At 34.7% G+C, this 16,836-nt stretch overlaps 1 protein-coding gene and 1 long non-coding RNA gene across 3 annotated transcripts in view; both read right to left on the bottom strand.

Annotated features, from left to right (window-relative positions):
• Positions 1–13,619, bottom strand: part of LOC116850424 — a 100,780-nt gene extending 87,161 nt beyond the window's left edge. For both annotated transcript variants that reach the window (XR_004379340.1, XR_004379341.1), the window contains exon 1: positions 13,148–13,619. This is a non-coding gene — a long non-coding RNA (uncharacterized LOC116850424). The remainder of the gene's footprint in view (positions 1–13,147) is intronic.
• On the bottom strand, positions 9,099–13,135 carry LOC116850423. Its single transcript, XM_032828701.1, has 2 exons — positions 12,905–13,135; positions 9,099–10,251 (listed from the first exon to the last, which is right to left on the bottom strand). The coding sequence occupies exons 1-2, from the start codon at positions 12,965–12,967 to the stop codon at positions 9,904–9,906; spliced, it is 411 nt and encodes a 136-aa protein (XP_032684592.1). The 5' UTR covers positions 12,968–13,135; the 3' UTR covers positions 9,099–9,903.
• Positions 13,620–16,836: the final 3,217 nt, after the last annotated feature.

The raw sequence follows: 16,836 nt of genomic DNA, 5'->3' as shown, positions 1-16,836 counted from the left end.
TTAGAATCTAACAGGTCATATATACTATACTGTATAAAGGAGTTTACTAAATAGGCAATGGTTCGCACCAGACAATTTTTTTGGTAAGAAGTCTAACACTACTCCGTAACCATACTCATAACATTCACCAAATGAATTGTATGCTGTACTTTGGTAAACGTATTTAAGCATCACTGTAATGCTATTTATACAATGCGCTCACCATAGTTTGGTATTATTGACTAAATATCTTGTTACACGATTATTCACCATACCGTTTGGTAAACCTAAATAGCATTCTGACTAGTATCATCAGACATTTCCCTTAGTGCAAGAAGGAGTTCATCTGAGGTGGTTTCTCTAATGTAAACAATTACCGATATTTCAAGTGACAATAGTTACTGACTCATTCTGTATAGAGTCGAAATATTCATATAAAGAGAGTAAATTCTTTTGAATACATTATAATATTGTTCTCAAATTTATGATACGTACATTTTAAAATTATTATTAAGAAAATATTTCTTGTTCAAGATAATCATTACTTACAAGAAGGAAAGGAAACTGAGTAATCGTTTTTCCTAGTAATAGAACGATATTTTTCTGTGTGCAAGTTTCCAAATGTAAAAGTTGAAATTTTCTCGAAACAAGTAAATTCAATCCAAGCTTGCCTATGATATGTTACTAAATAATCCCGCGTGTTAATCAATGCGCTCACCTGTACTCACCATAGATCATTCATTCCGCTATTTCCTGATCCAAAGATTTTTTCGATTTTATTGATCCAACGAGAATCCATCTCTTTTCTTGCCTACGCCTCGTCCGTCAATATTTCCAAGGCAAATCAACACATCGATTGAAATGGGAGCACAGAGGAATTTAATTCCTGCCCTCTCGGCCTCGGTCCTATTGATTCGATTTCCATTAATTGACTAAGTTCGTTCTCTGCTAGTGAAATTAGAGATCCTAGACAGAGACGCTTTTAAGTATCTAATTGTATAAGGAAATGAACAGAAAACTCTTTCAAAAACCACTATTCCAATTGTTTCGTGAGAAAATTGCGATGCAACACGGATCGTTTAGAGATAACTGTAAAAAGTATGAGGAATGTACTCAATGTTGGTCCTCTAAATAACAATATCGTTCGAGATGATATTGCTTTTTAATATTTTTTGCAAGTTATTTTTATTTTGTGGGACGCAAAAATATCTGCTTGATATTTATAAATATACTAGTACACAGCTATGTGATATGCCAAACACTTCTACGCTCGCCATTGGCCTATATTGCACTAGCTAGATTTCCGCGTGGTTATATATATAACAAAGTGCATCGTGCGACATTGAGCAGGCCGATGCATATTGGAGAACAGCCAGCTACGAATTATCCAAACTTTGCTGTCAAATAATCTATGTGATGCTCGAATACAGTGGAGCAATTAAACATTATAGTGGTTAAAAATGCCGAAGAATATATATCATTTCACTTTATTACTTTTTTAATGCGTAAAAGAAAAGAAAATAACTGTGAGTGAATAAAAGTAAATTATAATTGTACCATCGTGTTAAAAACATAATTATATGAGATAATTACGATACACTGATCGTGCTAACAATACATACATGTCAGCTAAATAAATAATACAATAAGCCGTGATGGCATAAAACTGATGTGAATAAAATACGATGAGAAATTTTACAGTAATAAAGCAGTGCTTAATTTGCAGTTACTGCAGAAATCAATATACGCGGCCGAAATACAGAGTTGAACTTTTCAAACCGTTTAAAATTCCGCCATCATTGTTGGCATCATTCTACAGTCTGGGAAGAGCTTTCCGAAAGCGGGAAAGAAATATTAACGTATATGTGGGTTACGGTACGCGGGCCACATGATGTCGGTCACTTGAACCTCGGCCAAATGCTCAAAGTTGCAAGTGCAACGATCGTGATAAATTGAGAAGACGAAAAACGGTTCTGAAAGAACCTACAAAACATTTGTAAGTAATAACAATCACTACTAATCGTGCGTGTCTTTCTGATCGTTGATAACTGAAAGATATAAAGACCCAAGCAAAAATGTATCTAGTAGAGCAGATTTCAAGATTAGTAGCTAGATAGTAATGACTAGATAACTTTTAGCCAATCACTAGCTCGTGACTGGCTACTGGTATTTTGGAATGTCAGGACTATCTAGTAACTATACCAATTACATAGATAGTGGCTAGATGAAAAAGATTACATAGTAACGAGATAGAAAATCATCGGTAAATCCTGAGTAGAAATTAGATATTAGAACTGTCTAGTACTTATACCAATTATAGTTACAAGTTATTTTTTTATATCTAGCTATTAAATAATTTTTCTGGTACAGCCATTAGGAGAAGTGAGCGTTACGTTCCTAGCTATTAACCATGTAAAATCCAACTTTTCTGTGTCATTACTAGACAATCACTAGATTCAATTTCTGCTCGGGAATATCCTCTAGAATCTTCAAAAACCTTAGCCATTTTGGCTAGTCCTTCGCAACTAGTAATGCATATTAGTCAACAAAGTAATTATAGAATGTTGAAAATCTGATATCTGTTGTTAAAAAAGCCGTCGAAATTAGTAACAAATAGATAATAGACCAATACACTCGTTTATACAATATACTCGTTTATACACTCATTTATACTTGGTTTTCACACATTTTCTGAAGTAAAATTGGCATCACATAAAATAATCCCGATTGCGAGCCACTGTTCATGGGCTTGCGTAGTAATTGGTCATGACAGGAACTGAAAGGGCAATATACGGAGTAAATATTAGCCTTTTATTATACCTTTGCAAACATATAAGACATACAGATAGGAGTATACAGTGAGAAGAAATTTCTAGCAAACATATAAGACACAGATAGGAGTATACAGTGAGAAAAAATGTTTGATATTTATAACTATAATCACATAAAGAAATAATTATATAAATACGTTTCCAGAATCAAATTTTTTCAGAACCTGGGACCCAATTCTCGACAATGTCGAATGCGCATGCAAAAATCCTATATTTCACGTCACGTTTAGGGAAGACCGGAGCAGGTTCGCTAATTTTTTGGAATTTCAGTAATAAAACAGTTTGAAACATTTAATTGTTTCAATTGGCTATGTAACAATGATAGAGACAACATTTGATCCTCCCAACATTTGATCCTATCGACGATGCTATAAACTGTATAGTTTCGTCTGTAATAATAAAAATATCAACACGCAGCATGAAAGCCTGTTCCGGTACCAGGGCAGGTACACTAGCAGCTCGGGGTCAGCATTATATAAAATATATGTAACTGTGCACTTTAAAGAGTGTTAAACCAAGAAATTATATAATGAGATACCATATTCAATATCTTTATGCTTAAAATTGTATTTAAATTTTAAAACAAAGGGACATAATTGCAATAATTGTAATAATATAACATATTTCATATGTGTACAATAAACATAAAAATATGAAATAAGTATCAATATATTATAAAGAAAATCAACGTGTACACATAAACATAAAGATAAAGAAAGTTCATCAGTACTATCATAGAGAAAAATTAGCGAACCTATCCCATCTGCTCATTTCTGCAATTTTAATAATTTTAAGAATAAAGTTCATTATTATTATACAAAACAGTGTATATATCTGTAATAAACTTCATTCTAACTAATATTACATAACTTCAGTTTATTCATTCACGATAGAAAATGTGAGAAAATTTCGAGACGTCTAAAATTTTACTCGACTGCCCTCAAATCAGTTTTTTCTTTCTTTTAGCTAAATAATTTAAGCTTTTAGCTTAATATTTGTCCAATAGTAATGAAAATTAGAGGTAAGTACCTTTATATTAAACGAAATGTTTTATGATTCTACTCGAACTGTTTGTTTCACAATAAGTACATGAACGAAACGATTTACGAACCTGCCTCTCCCCTACCCAGATTTTCTCATGTTACAGATCATCTCATTCGCACATTGTCGAGAATTGGGTCCCTGGTAGACTAACAAAGTTTCCACTATCCTCCACCTCCTTGCTTCCTGTCCTTCCCCTATGTTAATCACTATATAAAGGAAGATCTCTCAGGATCAACTCGGCATCGGATCGTTCCTCCCTGATGAAGCAAACTGAAATGTTCGCGAAATGTCGAAATCAGACAAAGAAGAATTCACGCGGCTTAAATTCGGAAACCAAATCTAATATATGCATAAAGTCGGAAATCACATAAGTACACTATCTGGCATAATAACTTTAATGTTTACTAGGCCTAATTCCAAACGAATTTCGCGGTTACGCGTAATGTAAGCACATATTCGTCTATTAGGACTGTTAATTATTCGGGCGGAACCGCTTCCTCGAAATAATCAACAGTTATAATGTATGAATATGTAGATACATTGTACGTAATCGAGAAATTCATTTGGAATTAGGCCTAGTAAATGTTGAGGCTATTGTGCCAGATTGTGTACATTTGTGAACAGAATGATTGTCCGTAATTTCTTAGATAAATATCTAATTAAGAAAAAGATAAGACCTATAAAATTTGTGCGCTGGATGTTAAAGTAAATAAGTTAGATTAAATATTTACCTTCGGAACTTTTTATATATAGTTTAGTTTTTTGATACGCTAGCGGTAGAAAGCGTTTAGTACACTTCAATCCAAGCATTTCAATTGCGAGAAATTCTATCGAATGTGGCCTTGGTGGCCGAATTGGTACAGCATCCCGCCCGGCAAATAACGAGGTCCAAGTTCAACTCCTGGCTGAAGCAGTATTTTTTGCAACTTTAAATAGAAATAAAAAATACACACAATTTTGAATTAAGAATTTTAAGGAAAAAATTAATTAAACAATAATAATTGAGACTTATTGAGTTAGTTTAACATGGAAAATTTAGTTCACCACGTACGTTGCAAGACAACTCGGCGTGTGTGTTTAACACTATCAAATATTGTTATTCTCCTACTCTAACTTATTAATCATTCGCACTAACATTCAACACACGGCTCTTATAAATCTTACCTTTCTCTTAACTAAGTAGTTTACCTTCAGAGTCTTTGATATATAGTTTTTTTGAATTCGTGAACTCTCTCTTGTCCAATAGAAAAATACATTTTTCAATGGGAGAATTTTTCCACACATAACTTAGAAATAACTTAGTAATATCAGCTCAATAGGTGATTTAGATTTAGCTAACAGGCTAATCATTTTGTTTCTATTGCTAAGAATTGACTATTACAGGCTGAATGCATTAGCTGTGAAATTTATTAACTAAAATTAGAAGCGCACATATGTTCGAGGAGCTAAGAAAATAGCAGCTATTCCTAAATATCTTACGCGCGTGAATCTTTAGATCGAATCAGTTAGGTAGCTAACTTCATGCGAAATAATCATACTCTGCCATACTTTAAGGAATATTTTATTTAAAAAAATAATAAAATTCTTAGAAATAGGAATATAATTTTATTATTATTATGTGTATCTAGCAACGAATATTTTCTGCTACAGTGCATAAGTACAGTGCTCAAAGAGCTAATAAATTGAGGTTTGATAACAACGACATTAACCGTCTCTATTTCAAAGAAACATTTTACCTGCCAGAACTATATTTTAGCTCCTTTGACTAATTTTTTTTTGTGCACTGGACAAAACAGATGAGTTTATAAACTTCAACTTATAATTTAATTTCACTTTATAAACCCTATGAATTATGGACAACCTTTCTGTTTACGACTGTAAACAGAACTTTTAATTATATTGATAAGATATATATGATGCAATGTTCGCACTTCAAGTTCGTATTTCAAAATTGTTTATTACCCATTGTCACCATCACAATGAGAAAGTGATCTAGACGTTAAAAAATCGAATAAAAAAGTCATTTAATACACAAAATCATTTAGTATATAAATTTAGTAAGACTAGTGTCATTTAGTACAAAAAGATATGGTGCACATAACCAGAAATATTTAGTTGTGAGCATGATTGCATCACAGTTATCCTTGATAGTAATATATATGATTGATATGATTGAGTTACTTTAGGAACATCAATTACATTAATGTAGTTGCGCGTGATCTGGTTGTGGCAACCAAAAATCAATTAGAATGACATTTACTATGGATAGACGCTAGTTGGAGTAACCAGATATCATCACTGCTACAACACTAGTAATTTAGCAATTTTTCTGTGGTTGCAGCAACTACATAATTAGTTATTTTGTATTTTACTATTAAATCTAGTTGGCACAATCAGATTTATGTGTGAGCCAGCTATATTGTTTTCTCATGTAAATGTTTTTGAATATTTCAAGGAGTGTATTCAAGAAGTGAACATTGTCGACCTAGAGGATTATGTCAATGGAACATTATGATCTTTCATTTTAGTCAAGTCCTTTTACTAGTTGCTAGGAGCGCAGAACCCATACAGATGAACAAGATTTTTCAAGTATGAAGATTTCAGACTTAGTTTTCAACGATTAGCTTTCAACACTTTTTATCATATTAGAAGGAAAAAAATATCTCTTTATCTTGTTACGATATATAGTGTACCTATCTTTTCGCGACGCATTTAGTTGACACGCATCAAATATTCCGATGATCGATCAGGCAAAGTTCGATGAACGGGGGAAAGGACCTCAGCATATAAAAGAGACAAGCGACACAGTCAGCGTGCGTTCTAATAAAACGGAGTCAATAAATTATTTTTAGAACGGTTAGTCGGAGTGGAATTAACGATCGATCCTGTGACGAACGGGGCCAATCGATTCGATCGAGGTAAACCGCGAAACGTCGTTTATCCGAAGTCAAGGCGATTTCGTTATTTCGTTGCATCGTATTTTCCAAATAATGTTTCTGACCAGATTCCCAGATTCTTAGTAATTAACGCTAAATATGACTATTCGCCTTGCGTATCACCATTGACTGCGATCAAACGAGTGCAAGCTTACAGTCGTAGAGTTTGATCTTTGACGTCACACATTTTTCAAATTTCTTTAAGCTTACTTTTCGAATTCGCCGGAAGATAAACAAGATATCACAATTTCCAGTATGCATGTATTGTGAAAAAGTGAAGAGCGCGAGCAGTAATAGTTTCGCGAGTCACACGCACGGCTTAATGATGCAACAGGGAGGAGGAGGTCAAAAGTTCACGTGCTCCAAATGAGCGGCGTATCCAGTTCGCCGGCGCTGCCAACCCGACGTTCCTGTAATTCCCTGAGAATAATTTGAAGAGCAATACGTACGAATCTTCCCTTCAGGAGTAAAAACCCTCTTCAACCCAGAAGCTCTTCGGAAATCTTCGTCGAGCGTAATCGCGTAAATTTATACAACAAAATTTATACAACAAAACACACATACATATATACGCTGGAGAAACACGTGGAGAAAGCAAAAGATACGACACGACGAATGTTGCGCGAACTCATTAAACATACATACAATTGTATCCTCGCGCAACTCGACACGTTCGCGGAAAAATCTCAAATAGATAAATCTATACTCACAGAATAATATCATTCTACTGCTAAGAAAAGCGATTATTCAGTTTCTTCTTTTCAGGACTGGGCACATTTTGCCCTTTTCGGCCGATTCTCGGGAGCTACGCCTTCTATCTCCTCCTTGTCGCGCGGCGGGCCTAAAAAGTGACGGTCGTGCCTATAAGCTTGGAATTGCGACTGGCTGCGACCGTCACTTGCATGGCCTGCCGCGCGGCAAGGGAGAGATAAAAGGCGTAGCTCCCGAGAATCGGCCGAAAAGGGTAAAATGAGCCGAGCCCTGTTTTAGATAATGGTTATTTCCATTAAAGGGAATATTTTCATTAAAAGGAATACTCTTCAAATATACTCATCATAAATTTCAGAAGAGTTCATTATTATGTACTCAAAAGAAGAATTTATTCTCTTTATAAGAATATTATAAAATTTTATCGAAGAAAAGTTGAATCGATTCTAAGTAATAAGCAAATCGAATTTTTAATTTGATATTCTTGATTGGAATAAAATATATAAACAAGGCTTTTATGTATACTAAGTGAAACAGAGAAAGACCAATGAGAGTCAATCGTAGTTGTTGGTGCGAATATTAAGTAAAGAGATAATAATGTTTGACCATGTCAAATGCACACATATTTTTCTAAACTTATGATGTATATGATTAATTCCACATCAAATTGATTTTTTATACCCCAAATTATTATCATTAATTAATCTCACTACCTCATCCCTACTTAATTAATTATACATAAATACTCTCCCTACTTCATCCCTACTTAATTTATTCTTTTTTATTATCTACAATGTTGCTCTTTATTTGGTAATTATCCTCTTATAGCTTAAATATTAGTATCATCAATTGCAATTAATTTTCATTGGCCTTTTTTTATTAAAATATTATATTTATATTACGATGAAAATACCAATGCCGGAATACTAATAATACCTAATTATGAACATTCTTATTGTTTTCATTTTTAAATACAAAGATTTAAACTTTTAATGTAGAATGTGTGTATGTGTGTCGTGCATATGCACGCTTATATGTGTATGTGTATAGAAAGTTTAAATATCCGTGTCCACCATTCCTGTACTAGTTAGGTATCAATGTTTTTTTAGTGTCTAGGAATTGCTACTTGTATCTTACTAAGATTCAAAGTATTTTGAACAAGTTTGATGAACTTTTAAGTAAATAAACTTATGACAAACTTATGACAGACTTGCGGATATATAAACTTATGAAAGATTTAAAGCAAATAATGTATATATTTTTTTGCATGTACTTTTTCCTGCATATCATTCTACGATACGTAGCGTTTTGTAAATACTCCGTATATCGATCGATAGACCTTCGTTCCTTCGTAAGCAGTAAGTACTGAGATTAAAAATATCGAATCAAGCGTTTTATAAATTTTACCATGTTATCTATAATTATCAAGAGTTATACTGTATAGTTGCATAATGCACGGAATAAACAAAAGTAATTAATCGACTCTTTACGGCCTAATTTAAGTACTGCATACGAGCACGGCAATTGAGCAGATATATATATATATATATATATATATATATATATATATATATATATATATATATATATACAGTGCATTATTAATGCGCGTTCACGCGTGCATTTTCTTGGGGAAAAGGCACATTAATAGTTTTCGAAACATATATATAATTCCATGCATACATTTTCGAAAAACGAACACGCTTCCGCAAACGCGTCGGATGGATGCTTATTCCGTAGAATCAAACTCGAACAGTATCGTCTGGATATACATATATCCTGTCCCCGATTTATACCAATGCCGGCTCGATTACCAGGACATCCCACTCCGCCGTAATCCGAGATACAATACAATCTTGTAAAACCACAAATACGATTACACGCGGTGAGACTGCTCATCGCGGATTTACCGGTCCTTTAAATCGGATAATCCACGCTTAGGAGACTTATCGTGGACAGCCTACAAGGTATGCCGAATGAATCTGTGAATGAACCATTCGTTAGCAATAAAGAATGTAGCTGACTCCCGGTCGCGCGTATTAATATAAGCTGCTCGGAGGAACTAATCGATTCTAGTACCTACTAAGTCCTACTACATCCCAGGAAAAAACACATGAACGATAATTGTGACATTTATGCCGATGTAAACGCAAGAGTGAGCTGCCGACGTAATGTCACGAATTAATCATATTCGTAAGAAATACAGATAATATCAAAATGATTAAAAAAGAAACTCCTTAGATAAAAATCAGAAATTAAATTTGGCGACATTTAATCATGCTATTTTGAATAAATAAAATTTCTCCCACATCACATGGAGAACTAATATTTTTATTAGTTTTTTTATCGCATTATATCACCTGTGTTAGAACTCTTATATTGCCCTAATTTAATTTTAGATAATATCAAAGCGCGTTACGATTGTGCGATTCTTTTTGTCGCGAATCTTCGATAAAATACAAGTGACATGGAAAGAGAGAAAGGGGAATAAATATTCGTTCATAATTCATACAGTGTGCTATATTTTCCTGGCGCTGACTCGTTATAGACACGAACTTTATTCTCCAGGCTTTTAGCCGATGTTTCATCACTAACCCACTTTTTGTATTTTCTGCAGTTATACGGCAATTCACATTGCTCAATTGAAATTCCCGGTAACGAGCGACTCGTGTTTTTACTTGATCGCTTAAACCCACGGGGACAGGTTTTCCAAATTTTGGGTGAGATCTTTCAGAAACTCCCCAGAGATGCTCCTGTCAAAAGGCAAATTAGCATCGTATAATACTCGAGAGTAAGTCTTTCAACTTTTAAGTTCACAAGCGGTTTAGTAATTACAATTTCCATTAAAAAATACCCCGAGCTATTTGCGCGAGCAACGCTGTTTACTTTGCAATAAAGTAAACCGCCCTCGAGGCTGCGTATCCTGCTTATTTCTGCATTCGTCGCGCGTTTAGCGTTCACGCGAAAATTCATCATTCGTTGAAATTCATATATCCGCGAGACTATTTGTTTTGATTTTTGTTTACTGTTACTTTATTTACTCTTCAATAGAACCACAAGAAATTCATACAAAATAAAATTTCTTTACCAAATGACACATTTCAAGTTTGAGAAGTTCAGGAAATCCGAGATGTATGCTTTCGAAACATATGTGGAAAGTTTGAAATCAGTTTATTGATTTACATAATAGTTTTCGAGAAATCTTGCACGCCTAATTTGAAGATATGCTTTCGAAAAAAAACACATTTAAAGTTTTAGGTACATTTCCGAGAAACCATTATATTTTTAATATTGTTTTATACTTACACAACGAACATATAAAATTACAAATCAATACATTGCCAAGTTTTTCCAGAAAAAATTTTGTAAATATAGTTCATTTTCTCGGATTCCAAAGATAAAAGACTTTAACATTCCGTCAGTCACAGGTATTTGTAGAATAAAAAAATAAATATAAATTTCATTAAATATTTTATTAATTAAAAGAAAAATATCACATTTTTAAGAAACAACCTTTAGTTTGTCTTCAAAACATCAGAACGTTTTTACAATTTTAAATAGCTTTTTTTTTATAAAAAGATAACAAAAATATAGCGCGTATGACCATAAGCCCTGCTTTGTACAGTATTAAAATAAAGTCGTTCAGCATCTTTCATATACTCGTCAACTCTACTGGAAGGTTAACCCAATATTTATAAATCGTGCATAAAAAAAAAATACTCTCATAATACTATTCATAACATACATAACGTTAATCAAAATAAATCCTCGATAACGGAACGAACAACATCCATCCTGGCTGATTTTCTTTCTCGTCGTCTATTTCTAGAATAGAAAGGAAGGGAGAAAGTTTCATGTGTCTGAGGATCTACCCTCATGAGAATATTTATTATTTTTTTCTTAGTTATGAGAAAATTACAGACATTTTTTACGGGAAGGAATTATTCACTTGTTCAAGCACGAAAGCAGAGTGCGATCACGAGTGTTAGTGCACATCATGAAAGCGCGTTGCCAAAACGAGAAAAAAAAGCGTTCTTCAGACGAGTTTTTCGCATGTCCTTTCTCTCTTTTACGTTTTCCGTACGCGTCCTCACGTGACCGCAATCGATTTGTCAACGAGATATTACAGATCAGCGCGTTAATCGTAAACAACCCTTCGTCGAAGAATCCTTCGCGCGTCATCGACGCAGATTGATAGAAATAAAAGGACGACTGATCGGAGAAGAAGGCAAACAAATGCTCACTCACGGCGGAGATTATAACTATGTGATTGCAAGAAATCTCAATTTTATACATTTGTACCGTTCGATTGAACATCAAATTGAATACATCGAGACAATCGATAAAAATATAGTAGACATGCGCGTTGTTCGGATAATCCTGCATGGGAAAAACAAAATTTGATTGTAACGAACGAACACATTTGACTTGAAAGAAACAGAATTTCTGGTTCTCAGACCAAAATTTTGGTTATATGAATTACAGAAATTCTGTGTCCTTCGACTAAAAACACTTTGGTTCACTCGTTAAAACTTCACGTTAATACAAATTTTTTTCTCCGTGTGCGTTATATTATATATTGCGATTTATCTTCTGAATTTCTTAGAACAGAATGAAAATGAGTTGAAAGTAATATTTCACTCAAAACGAGTAAAAAATAATATTTTTAAAGTAAAAATGAAAATATACTGACACTTGAAATCGCAAGAATGAATATATCATTCAAGCTTAGAGGAGATTCTGACTTCATATGAGTGAATGTTTTAATCGATTTGAATATGTTCCTGCGATGGTGGAGTACATCAGATTTACTCTTCAATTTCGAATGAAAATATTCGTTTAACAATTCAGAGTAGAGAATTTATTCTATATAAGAGTCAAATTCGAGAAACTTGGTAGTCACTCTAATTTTTTAATGGAATTTTACTCCAAAAAATTTAGAAAGTACAAAAAGGAAAAGCGGCGCTAAAGAATATCAGATATCCAATCGACGTTAGTAAAAAATAGTTTTATCAGCATTGATATTTCGTGACTACAGTTGTCGAATGAAAACAGTGATTACAATGCATTATGGTGACAAGAGATAGAAATGAAAAATTCACTTTGTCAATAACAGTCCTTTGTCTTATCACGCCAACGGATATTTAACTCTATTGTCCTCGACGTGTTTAATTCTTCCGAGGTAATTCTGCTGTTCGTTCGGAATTTGCACGAGCGACTTTTCGGCGGAGGAACGTGCGCCCGGAACAACCACCGTCGCACGGTCAATAGTTTCGCTGGCGCTAATTATATCGCCGTAGTGATTAATGTGACGCGGCATATATTCCCGCGAATATTATCGGGAAATATTATATACTAGCGGCTGCACGCATATACACACACATGCACAAACACACACATACACACGAAATTATTGTGCAATTTGGCTTCCGGAGCAGCTGAGATCCCAGAGTAGTCCCGGGCAATCATCGCGAAGGCAAAGGCCGTTTTGCTGTTCGAGACTCGCCAACGTGAGATGAATCGAACCTGGGATCTTCTGTCAGCTATCCCGAATCTCGCGAGAGCTCGGCAATAGACAGCAGACAGTGGCTCTCGCGTCGCTTATGTCACTCGCGACGAATGTTTCTGGCGAACGTTCAAGAGACTTACCGAGAGTAGATAGACGTCGTTACTCCGTCGCTCGGCAACTCGGCGGCTCGCCGCTTCGCTGTGCTCCGTTGCGTTTTGCTCCTTCCGACGTACCTAAATCTCCCTCGCGAAACCGAAACGAATACCACTTCCGCGATTTACGACGATGCGTGAACAACGAAATAGACGTCCAGACGCGTGGGTAAACTAGCGCTCTCTCTCTCTCTCTTTCTCTCTCTCTCTCTTTCTCTCTCTCTCTCTCTTCCCTCCTCTCCCTCTCTCTCCTTCTCTCCTTCTATGTTGCGTCGCGATTATTACACATATACACGTACATACGCGTATAGATATACGTATGTGCGAAGCGTACAATCACGTTAGACGTAATATATAAAACGTCGGCGGCAATGGCGACAGCGCACAGCTAACGCAAACGTCGCGCTCGCCCGCGAGCTTACGCGGCGACCTTCGGACTGACTATGGGGTAGATTCGGGCGCCGCGCCGTACTGCTACACCGCTGCCACCCCTTGAGCGTAGGTGTTACTAGCCGCCGCCGTCACCGCCGCCGTTGCCGTTACCACCGCCGCTGGTCCATCGACTATTGTTCGGCGAAGCGATTGGCTCGCTCGGCACGTTTTGAAACTTGCCGATATGCACGAATCGTCTCGCGAGTTCGCGCAAGAAGTCTCACTTCTAAGCTCTAAGTTGTTTTCGCGCTGATAGCTGAATTCCGAAACTGTGCGAACCAGTAAAGCTTGCGCGTTAATCATTCTCGAAATTTTTGCACGATAGATTCATTTCCGCAAATATCTCGCACGATATCGTATCTTTACATTGCATGCGCACTGTTTTAATTACGTAGCAGAGATACAAAAACGATGGATATTAATGAATTTACATGAACACTTATGAGCTTTGTTCAGTGCGGTATTGTTTTATCCAGTCGCGGAATTCCGTTATCGAAGGAACATAGCAACATAGAGACACCTTTTGGAAACGCCGACATCAACGGTCACTTCTTGACCGATGACGAACTAAATTTTGGCAGAGCTATTATTGCGAGCACGAGAGATATGTTCTACCGATCTGAAGCAAATTACGTGTGCATATTTTGAAATTTTGCAGTCAGAGAAAAAAAAATTGCAACTTTTATTTCTCGATAAACTTCAGAACACATTTAGCATTCAATGAGAAAATTTATTTTTGTGTAAATTATGAAAAATATTTTTTATTTGATACGGATGTGTTCCAACATTTAAAAAAATGTTGCTACCTCTCTTCCATCGACTGTATGGGAATTTAAATTAGTCCAGTCACATATAGAAAATTGCCGAAACATATTAGATACATATCTATACTTGTCAATTTCTATATAAATTAAACTTTTAGTACTGGAATTAAACAAATCCATAATTTATACCTCACTTCTCAGATGACAAGCATATATCATTTTGACGTTAGATTTTGGCCCGTTACAGACCATTATTAATTAACAGACATTTTTAAGATATACAAATCATAAGTTTAATATTACAAAAAGTTCATGTTACCAAAAATATCATATATTGACATGTTTTTGTTAAATACATAAAGTAAAAAAGTGTTTGGATAAGCAAAAAACATAAAGTCTACATCTTTTAACATTGATATAATTCTCTAAATTTCTTGGAGTAAAAATATCACATGAAAAATGGAGTCACAACTGAATCACTCTAATTAGAATGACTTCTCATTCTTATAAAGTGAATTCCTTCACTCTACAGGGTGTATCAGACCACCCGTGCGACATTTTTTATTCGGCAGCCGAATGTCATACGGAAATAAATAAAAAATTTTTAGAGGAAACCTTACCCATAGAATCAATTGGTGCTTCTAGGATTTTTCGGAAAAAATTGGAAGTAATTGAAACTGAAGATAACTTCAAAATTTTAAATAGGAACATGTATTGAATGTGATAACATGTATTGAGATATCACTCAATAAGTCTCTTCAAAATAAACAACTTTTATTAGAAACATTTTTTTTATTTCAACTATTAACCGAGAAAAATTTAGAAAATAAAAATTTCAAATAAGTTAACACGTGTTTTAGTCCTTTTATTAGCCCTTGCTTTTCAGATCAAATATTCGAATTGTCTTCCATTTGTCGGGGCGAATAAAAGAAATTATATATAAACAACTACAAAAAATATGAAGGAACGTATTCAAGCAGTTTGTCGATCTCTATCTGCTGAAGAGATACTACGAGCATTAGACAACATCCGCCATCGAGTACAAGCTTATTTAAATGTTAATGGAAGACAATTGCTTGAATACGTTCCTTCATTTTTTTTGTAGTAGGGTGTTGTTTATAAACAATTTATTTTATTCGCCCCCACAAATGGAAAACAATTCAAACATTTGATCAGAAAAACAAGGGCTAATTAATGGATTGAAATACCTATTAACATATTTGAAATTTTTGGTTTTTTTATTTTTCTCGGTTAATAAAAAAAAATAAAAAAAAATGTTTCTAATAAGTTGTTTATTTTGCAGAGACTTATTGAATGATATCACATTCGATATATGTTCCTGTTTAAAATTTTAAAATTATCTTCAGTTTCTCTTCCATCACTTCCATCACTTCCAATTTTTTCTAAAAAATCGTAATAGCACCAATTGATTTTATGGGTAAGGTTTCCTATAAAAATTTCTTATTAATCTCCGTACGACACTCGGTTGCCGAATAAAAGAGATGGCGCGAGTGGTCTAATACACCCTGTATATCGTAGAGTGAAAATTTTCATTCTGTGTCGTGGATTTTGTGGAAATTTTCGCTCGACAAATAAAATGACGACAGTCACACGAGTCAGACTGACTTTTCACTCGTATGGAGTAAATTTTCAACTCATGAAAGAGTGTATAATTTGGAAACAACGTATACACAGTGCGGTTCATAAGTTTTAAGACTAAGGCGATAAAAAATAGAAAATGAAAGCGGATATTGCTTTTTTTTATTTATTTAAAATAAGATTCACTTGACGCAATACACTGGTTGGCACGAGTTTCCCACTTCTTCGTGGCGTTGGAAAAGTCTTCCACGGGGATTAAACGGTCCTTTAAACGGTCCTTTAAACGGTCCCGTACGTTGCTGCGTCGTGTAAAGCGACTCATCAAGCCGCTGACCAACTCATTAACCTTCGTGTACGACGAGGCTTATAATAAGCAGTCAATAGCTTGTGTTCTCTTCCAGGACATAATAAAGCAATAGTGAAAATGTTGCCACTTTGAATGGAGTGACATCTTACTTTTCATAAGAGTGAATATTTCACTCCAACTAGTAAGTAAAAATTTTACTCCAAGTAGAATAAAATTTTTATGATGAGGTAAAAAGTAAAACCTTTAGTTATATCCTGTTTGTATTTGACAGACCTCTGACTATTGCACAATCTTTTTAATGGTGTACTTAGAATTTAGCAAATTCCATTTTTAATAAGTTTAAAAAAATTCGCTCACTCTAGACAGAATGAGAGGCTAATCCTTTAAACGGTCCATCACTGCTTCTTGAATATCCTCAATCGTGACAAATCTTGTACTCTCCAGCTGCATTTTCAACTTTGGAAATAGGAAATAGTAGGGAGGAGACAAGTCGGGTGAGTATGGAGGGTAGTGTAAAGTTGCCACTCGTTTTTGGCTAAAAAATTGTCGAATCGTTGCTGCCAGTGAAAATGAAC

The sequence above is a fragment of the Odontomachus brunneus genome, unplaced genomic scaffold (assembly GCF_010583005.1).
Source record: "Odontomachus brunneus isolate Ranch 3 - 2012 unplaced genomic scaffold, Obru_v1 Obru_scaffold_145, whole genome shotgun sequence".
Classification (NCBI taxonomy): domain Eukaryota; kingdom Metazoa; phylum Arthropoda; class Insecta; order Hymenoptera; family Formicidae; genus Odontomachus; species Odontomachus brunneus.
This window is presented reverse-complemented; position numbering and strand designations above follow the sequence as displayed.